The following is a 9,145-nucleotide window of genomic DNA, read 5'->3' on the forward strand; positions in this document are numbered from 1 at the left end:
GCATGATTTAAGGAAAATAAAAAAAACTATTTTAACTCGGAGAGATGTATATTACATTTGGTACGCATACCTGTACAGTAAAAGTAAAATGTTTGAAATGATACTTCATTTCTTTCTCATATATAGCACTAGTTGTCCTTTGTGTAGTTTTTCAACATGGCGACCCCCATGTAACAAGAAAATTTGCACCTTACTCAAATTCATTCCATGGTTTCTCGGTTCCAAGCTCCAATTATCCGACTACTTCCCAATTGACTCGTACTGTTGCTATCTTGCCTTTAATTTGCGAAACATTCTTGTCAAAATGCTTGGCAGGTCAAGGGACCCGGCTCAAGTCTTCGTCTTTCTCATAGTGACAGGGTGTTTCGTGTGCCAGTTAAGTTTGGGCACTGAAGTGAAATCCTCAAAACATGGACACACGGATGTTGTCATCATTGGTGGTATGGGTGATTTGTCCAAGAGATATCTCATGCAGGGATTTTATAGTCTCGTAACAAAATATACAACTGAGCACACTTCATTCACCTTCTACCCGACAGGTAGAACAGATCCTAAAAATACAGAACCAATATTATCCAAAGTACTTGATGAACGACTTACTTGTGAAACGGTTGATGGACCTGCATGTAAAAAATCCAAAGAGGACTTCATAAATTCAGTCAAATATGCTCAGCTGAAAACCGACGAACATTACAAAACCTTTTGTGATGGAATGAAAATAAAATGGGAAAATCTTATGAATGGAGAATTGAATGCCCACATACACGTTATATTTTACTTGTCAATACCATCAAGTGGTTACTTATCAGCTGCACAATACATTAATAATTACTGCCGAATGAAGCATGAAAACTGGAAAGTGAAAGTGGTTTTGGAAAAGCCTTTTGGCCTTGATCGCCAGTCTGCTAAAGCTATGGGTCTTAAGCTGTCTGATTCATTCAGTGAAGAGGAGATTTACAGGGTTGACCACTACCTTGGAAAAACGGTTGTTAGAGAAATCCTAAATTTTAGGTATGTCATGTAAAACAATTTCACTTTAAGATGTTTGGTTGTTTTGTTGTCTTGTGTTGCACCCAGAAGTTTTTCAGCTATATAATGTCAGTCTGTAAATAATTCAGTCTACAACAGACAATGTGTTGCTTGACATCAAGAGCATCAATCTATGCAATTGTGAGACAATGACATGCAGTAGCCAAATCAACAAGCCACATGGTCCCTTTAGTCACCCATTAAGACAATAAAGGTTGCTGAAGACCAATTGTAACTGAGGTCTTTGTGGGTCCATTATATGAAGTAGTTAGTCAAAAGTCAGTATTGAAAGTATAGAAACTAAGTGCAATGAATGTTTTAAACTATTATCCAACTGAGGTTGAAAGTCTTTTTTAAAAGCCACTTGCCACAGGGCATGTGACTTCAAGAAAGTAACTTGTCCTGACTAATTTTCAACTTGTCCTGATTTTATGACTCAATGTTTGATTTTAATGTTTACTGGACTATTTATCGAAGAGAGACAAATTTCAAAGAACGATAGCTCTTAATTACTATGGTTGTGAAATATTAATAGCTACATCATGAGCAGATATGAAACGAAATCCATGTTTATTTGCAGTTTGAAACCTTAAGTGGAAACTATCTAGTAGTAGTCCATGGGCAAGTAAGATGCCATTGTTTGATTGCCTGAAATGAAAACTGAATAGTCCCGGGCATCGAGCAGTGGGATTTTTAAAACCCTGTTGAAAGTATTGAAACTAAGTACGATGAATGTTTCAAACTATTATCTAAGCAGTAAATATTGTCTACAAAGACATGAAGCTGCTAATCAGTTTGTTTAAAACAAGGCAACAATGATTCCACTATGATACAAAAATATTACATATCACAGATATTGAGCAAAGAATGAGTACATTGGGTTATAAATACAGAAAGAAGTCAGTAGTTGATCGATTATTTATTATATTCAGCGAAGCAATAGCAAAATGCGTTCTTTGCTGTATTTGTTATCATTGGATTGGCCACTTCTTAAATTACTGTCAAATTAAGTTACGTAAAACTATTGGCCACTGCCCTGTCTGGCTTGGATATATTCCAATTTGCATGTTTCAAAATTCAAATAAAACATTCCCTTAAAATATGCATGGATGTTCCATTCTAATGAACAGAATATACATTCAGTAACTGATGTTATGATGTTATCAGATGGTTACTAATATGGCTTTAAGGATTGTGTGTATTGTTGCTCATGAAATCAACCAGTTCTAAGGGATGGTGGGGTAGCCTAGTGGTTAAAGTGTTCACTTGTCACACCGAAGACCCAGGTTGAAGCCCATTTCTGGTGTACCTGAACACATGAGACTCACCTCTCTCACTGACTGCATGGGTCATTGTCATATGGCGATAAGCAGAAAAAAGCTCACTATTTGTATTATCTTTTGGAAGCAATATATTTTTTACTAAGATATTTTATGGATTAATCTTCTTTAATCTTCTTTAAACTGGTGAGGAGATCTCTATTGATCCTGAAACATTGTGTGGAAAAGATTCAAGAAGCCTAATCCCCAAAATATGTTGGTCATGTATAACAACTTCTAAGTGCCATTAAAAGACAATATATTTTTTGTTTTCATATTTCTTTCTGTAGGAAACAAAACGACCGCATGGAAGCTATGCTAAACAAGGATCATGTTGAGCAGGTAGAAATATTTATGAAGGAAACAATTGGCGTTCAAGGTAATTAATATTCTCTGTACACTACAGAATCCATACTGTCAAGTCAAGTTAGATATTCAAAGGTGATAAGCTGTTTTCATTAGAAGTAATTGAGGCAAATATATGATAGACCATTTCTTCTTACTGAATGAAATTTTGAAAGGGAGTGGTCATGCATGGATGTAATATCATGTATTATTTTATACAATGTGAAAGCAAGGAATTAATGGCTTGGGAGTGTACAGTGTTTGAAGGGGCCTCCATGTTGAACTGCAGCATGGTGTTTCAGTGGAAGGGGTTCAGGTTTTTATAAAAAAAAAAACACTTGCCACAAGGCAAGTGACTTTGTGAAAGTAACTTGTTCTGACTATTTTTCCACTTGCGCTGATTGATATGACATAATCATGATGACGTACTTATGAAAGAATAAATCAACATGGTATTCCATGTTAATGTTTAGTGGACTCTTCACTGAGAATGATAAATCTATTTTATTAACATTGTTAAAATTAACAGTTTCATTTTGAGCAGATATGAAATTAGATCCAAGTTCATTTGCAGTTTGACACCATAAGTGGAAATTATCTTGTCACCCACAGACAAATAAAATATCATTATTTGATGGCCCGAAATGAAAACTGACTTGTCCTGGGCATTGGCCAGTGGGATTTTTAAACCCCTAATTCCCCACATAGGTTCAGTCAGTGTGTGAACCTATTTCTACTGCCCCATCATGATATTGATGGAATATTGATTGATCATATTTACAAGTGGCATAATACTAAACTCACCCACTTTATTTTTCAGTATGTTTGCATTTGATTGAATGATAGATGCTTGAGTTCTTCTCATGAGAGGAGAAAGATTTACATGTTTTTTTGATCACTTCAGGTTGACAGTTCATTGTATCCCAACTGTTTTGATCAATGCTCATGCTGTTGATCACTGGATAGTCTGAGCCAGACTCTGTTATTATCAGATGCCATATAGCTGCAATATTGCTGAATGTGACATGAAACACCAACTATCTGATTAGCCACTTCAAGTTATTTAATTTAGGAGTCATTATGACACCCTGGTGTCATGAGAGGGTGTCATGGACATGTTTTGGGGAGTTCTTCAGTATGGAACTTTTATCTCAATATCAACTATTGCTTAATAAAGATGACAAACAAGGTAAGGCAGATTGGGTATTGAGTCAGCTCTGAGCAGTTTGCAGGCAATCATTAAGATAACTAACAAGGTAAGGCAGGTTTTGAGTCAGCTGTGAGCAGTTTGCTGGCAAACATTTAAAAAAAAGCAGTTTTGAACATCTTTGGTTAAAGTGGGTCGTTACAGTCATTGCAGAGAAACAGAAGTTTAGAGTATTTGAACTTAGGTCCCAGTAGCATTGCATCAAAATTGATGCAAACTCCTAAAATCACTGTGCATTTACCGTATAATTTGTTATTTCAAATCCACAGGTTTCTTGCATCATGGCAAACACAGTCTAAGTCAGGGGCACTTGTCATGAGGCACATCTCTTTTGGCAGTCTTACTAGAGTTCTAAGATTCTTGTTAAAATTCCAGGCAGGATTGACTTCTATGATCAGACTGGCGTCATGCGAGATGTCTTCCAGAACCACCTCACAGAACTGCTGACAATCCTTGCCATGGAGATACCCCAAAATTTATCCTCATCCATCGACATCAAGGTCAACAAGCTGAGACTTCTGAAACAGATAGCCCCAGCCAAAATGTCAGCCACTCTTCTTGGCCAGTTCTCCGATTATCTTAAAGATGCCGAAAAGGAACAAGCTGATCTTGAAAAATCCAAATTTACTCCCACGTTTGCAGCTGTGATGTTAAAAGTACACTCACCAAGATGGGACGGTGTGCCATTTATTCTTGCAGGTGGAAAGAAGCTTGATGAGCGATCAGGTTATGTCAGGGTTGTTTTCAAAAGGAATTTTGTCTGCGTTAATAATTGTAGAGATAAAAATCTACAACAACTGATCTTTTACATCGGACATGGTCAGTTGAAGACGCCTGCGATCTTAGTCTCCAAGTCTATTGGTCAGCCTGTTTGGCCACAAGGGGTCTCTGACCAGTCCTCTGTAACCATTCCGTCTGAATTATTTGGGCAAAAAAGTGAGGATTTGTTTATTGGAATCCCTCATAAAGACCCTACTGCGTATACTGTCTTGATAGAAGATTTGTATCTTGGTATTAAGGATAATTTTATAGGGACAAATCATTTGCTGTCACTTTGGGATATTTGGACTGATGTGAGCTCATTGTCCTCAAAATACCCTCCTACGATTTATGAAGCAGGTGACAAAGATGGAAAATTGTCCTTTAGAGTGACAAATAACAAACTGGAATATACTGAAAATGTTTCTGAATCGGTTACCATGGTAACTGGAGAAGCGCCAATACAAAATGAAACATTTGGACAGACTCCTTCTTCTTTCCTTGGGAACAAATTAATCACGACCAACCGACAGAGGCTTGCTTTTCTTTTAGCTGAAGACATAGCCCACTCTATCCAAAAAACACTAAAGAGATCATTGTTCTATCACATTGCATTTTCAGGAGGTAAAAGTCCAGTTATTCTATTTGAAACCCTGGCACAGCACTTTGCCGATATTCCATGGCAGTATGTACATATTTGGCAAGTGGATGAAAGATGTGTACCTGCCACTGATAAAGATTCCAATTTTGGTACAATTGAAGAATATCTCTTGAAATATGTGCGCCTACCCTATTTCAATATTCATCCAATGCCGGTGGAAATAACAGGTAAATTGTGCAGTGCCAATGATAATGGTCTGCAACTGTATCAAGACTTGATCAAAGATCAAATTAGTGACAAAAGATTTGATTACATTGTTTTAGGCCTCGGCACCGATGGGCACACAGCATCCCTTTTCCCCAATGACTTGAGTCTGAGTGCAATAAGGCAGTTTACGGCTTATGCATATGGGCCGGAACATTCTTTCGAAACTCAGAGGATGACTTTAACACTACCTGTCATCAACAAGGCTAAACAGATATCGGTATTTGTGACTGGGAAAGGGAAGAGGCAAATTTTGAAACAGTTAGAGGATACTGAAGGGTCAAAGGATGAGTATCCCATCCTTGGCGTGAAGCCTGATATTGGAAATGTTACATGGTTTATTGATTCTGAGGCACTGATTGATTGAAAGAAATCCGTAGCTTGTAGTGGAAGAATGCATTTGGGTTTCCGGTAAAGTTGTCTCCCTTTGATTGTGTCTGCGAACAGTTGGGGCTTTGGGAAAAGCTATGTGGAGATGCATTTAAATTTCAATCTCTTTCTGGTACCATCCTGCTGAAAAATTGATATGTTTTGCCTTTGATGTACATATGAATGAATCTTGTATGCTTGTTATTGTTTGTTACTTATTTTGTTACAAAAAATCTTGGGATTTTTCTAATCCTTTATGAGCCTGTTGATTTTTCTCTCTTGTGATTTGGTACATTTCATGTTTGACAGAAATATATATTTACATTGTTGTGATTTTATTGTATAATTTACAAGTCAACAAGGCTGTTTTATCTTTGAAATCCAGGTTAATTGATACGTTCAAAAGGTAGCGCTGACTGTTGTTATAGGTCATAGAGAGTGATAAATGTTAACTAAATATGGATCAATTATCAATAAACATCAGAAAAGTAACAAAACTGTCCAAAAAATCTGAAAGAAGTGAATATATTTTACATCTCAAGGAAGTGGTGATATTTTCATGTGTGGATTACTAACAAAACAGCTTGCTGAACATCATTTTGAAGCAGCAGATGATTCAATACCTAACATTGTACGTTGGATGAGCAAATTAGACCTTTTTCTAGCACAAAAGTTAATGTGTTATATTAACGATAAATCTACAGTTTTCATGTCAACAATCATTTTTGTTTTTACCCATTGAGGATATTTCCCATTGTCAAACTTTATGTCCTGCGTGAGTAAATGAATACTTTATTCGAGCACATATGTCTATGTATTATATTATCAATAACAATTTTCATATTGATCATCATTATTGATTTTTCTAGTTGACGATATTTCTGATGATCGGTCATTTTAGCTGTCTATCAAAAGCAGATAAGTACTCAAGATACTTTAGAATCTGTAACCTCAAGTTCAAGCACTCCACATAATATTATGTATTGTTCAGGAGTAAGTGTGTGAGTGAGTTTAGTTTTACGTTGAGTTCAACAGTATTCCAACTATATGGCGGAAGTAAATATTCAAGTCTGGACCAGACAATCCAGTAATCAACAGAATGAGCATCGATCTACACAACTGGGAACCAATAACGTGTGTCCACCAAGTCAGCAAATCTGATCTCCCAATACCAAGCACAGTAGCCTTTTGTGGCAAATCTGGGGTGCTGATGGCCTGTTCTACCCCAAATATTCACAGGCACTTGTTTGTTCAGGAGAAATGCTCTCAGTCAGTTTACGTCTCTAAGATCTAGTGGTCTAGTGAATAGAGGGATTGTCCATAGAGGATTGATGGTTCAAAATGAAGGAAAGTTTGTGCCAAAATATGTTTGAAAGTGAGATATATTGTTGCCCTCATTGACATCAGTGGGATGGAACAAAGACTGGTTGGCTTGCCGTCTGTAATACATGGGCTGTCTGTGCTAAATGGTTTTACTGAATAGCAAACACTTTTTAAATACACCAGTTCCAGTGATTTGCTGGAGACAAATTGACATTTTCGTGTTAATTTCAGTTTTTGAAATGGCATTCCTTCATGTCATCGCTATACTGGACAAACGAAGATCCAGGTTAACATTTATCTTCAGTAACCCATGAATGTCTAAAGGCGACTAGCAGGATTGGGATGACAGACTTTCTGATTTTCTTGTTGGACATGTCATTGTATCCCATTTGCGTAGATCGATGTACATGTTGTTGATCTTTGAATTGTCTGTTTGAGATGCTTTTGTATGGACTGTCTTGTCCAGAATCAAGTACTTACAGCTTACCACCATTAAACTGCAATATTGCAGAGTGGGGCATAAAACTGAACTCACTCATTCGAGCACTCATTCAGTCATTTGATGTCAGCCTATGTGTAACCAATGAGAATGCAGAAAAGCAGCCAATCTGCAAACATGACTTCGACCTTGCCTCCAGTAGTACCTAGCCTCCAACACTCTCAGATGAAGAACCAACTGTTAAGTGTGACATTCTTATAGTGACGTTCATTGAGATCTTATTGTGTGTAACTGATGCTGACATACGTATGTGTTCAGTTGTATTCATTGTACTAGTACAATACCTTTGCTACCGTGTGTGTCCAGAAAGTGGAATGACTTGATGGCAGTGGTCAGGGCTCATGTTCACACAGTTATTATTCGGCCTCTGGTTTTGCCCTGTTAAACCAAGATTAATGGTTCTTTATGACAAAAAATGTGATATTCTTGAAAATGTTCTCAACAAAGTTGCATAATAACTATTTGTAAATATCTTTGAACACACAATTTTGGGTTTACAATCACAAAAAGCAATACAGTTGGTAAAGTGAATGGCAGCAGATGTGAGTAACAAGCCTTGTAATCTCTGTCAGTGCACTCAAAATATTCCAGAATTATGTCACACTTAGATGTCGCTTGCATTTGCTGTGGATTGTGGAAAAGTGTTGGAAACTTTTACATGTCTAATGTTTGCAAACAAGTATCCCATCTTTTCTGCAAAAGTATATAAAATGCAAGTCATAGGCCGTATCTGTTACATGAGAAAACTTGAATGACCAAATATTGTATGGGCGTTTGCTTACAGGAAACTCTAAGCGCAGACTTCCAGGACAGATGGATCATGACAAGTCTGATAAGTTAAAACGTGTCAACTCATTTGCTGCCATTGACAAGAACCAGGATTACATTTACAGTATTTACCATTGAGTCTTTGAATGGCATTTAGAAGTGATACACATGAAGGCAAGACTTTTTGGATGTCAGCTTCTTTTCAGTTTGTGATAGACATGATGTTTCCAAGTATTTTCCTACTCTTTCATCATGTGAATGATATTAATATGTAATATTATATAACAATACAAGTAGAGCATTGCTGAGATCTGTGTGCAACAACATTAACACCTAATATGCTTCATGGATGAAATACCCGTGAAGGTCCCGGGGTAGAATAGGCCTCCAGCAACCCATGCTTGCCATAAAAGGCAACTGTGCTTGTTGTAAGAGGCAACTAACAGGATCAGGTGGTCAGGCTAGCTGACTTGGTTGACACATGTCATCGTTTCCCAATTGTGCAGATCGATGCTCATGTTGTTGATCACTGGATTGTCTGGTCCAGGACCGATTATTAACAAACCGCCACCATATAGCTGGAATATTGCTGAGTGTGGCGTAAAACTAACCTCACTCACTCATTCACTCACACATGAATATTGGTTTGAAAACTGATCTGA

At 37.2% G+C, this 9,145-nt stretch overlaps 1 protein-coding gene across 1 annotated transcript; it reads left to right on the forward strand.

Annotated features, from left to right (window-relative positions):
- The first annotated feature begins 149 nt into the window (after nucleotides 1-149).
- On the forward strand, nucleotides 150-6,220 carry LOC137261310 (GDH/6PGL endoplasmic bifunctional protein-like). Its single transcript, XM_067799039.1, has 3 exons — nucleotides 150-1,011; nucleotides 2,639-2,727; nucleotides 4,276-6,220. The coding sequence occupies exons 1-3, from the start codon at nucleotides 305-307 to the stop codon at nucleotides 5,889-5,891; spliced, it is 2,412 nt and encodes an 803-aa protein (XP_067655140.1). The 5' UTR covers nucleotides 150-304; the 3' UTR covers nucleotides 5,892-6,220.
- The last annotated feature ends 2,925 nt before the right edge of the window (nucleotides 6,221-9,145 follow it).

The sequence above is a fragment of the Haliotis asinina genome, chromosome 14 (assembly GCF_037392515.1).
Source record: "Haliotis asinina isolate JCU_RB_2024 chromosome 14, JCU_Hal_asi_v2, whole genome shotgun sequence".
Classification (NCBI taxonomy): Eukaryota; Metazoa; Mollusca; class Gastropoda; order Lepetellida; family Haliotidae; genus Haliotis; species Haliotis asinina.

Coding starts and splice junctions, on each gene's coding strand:
- LOC137261310 (XM_067799039.1), top strand. CDS start 305: ATGCTTGGCAGGTCAAGGGACCCGGCTCAAGTCTTCGTCTTTCTCATA. Junction 1,012..2,638: donor AGAGAAATCCTAAATTTTAG/GTATGTCATGTA, acceptor TTCTTTCTGTAG/GAAACAAAACGACCGCATGG. Junction 2,728..4,275: donor GGAAACAATTGGCGTTCAAG/GTAATTAATATT, acceptor TTAAAATTCCAG/GCAGGATTGACTTCTATGAT.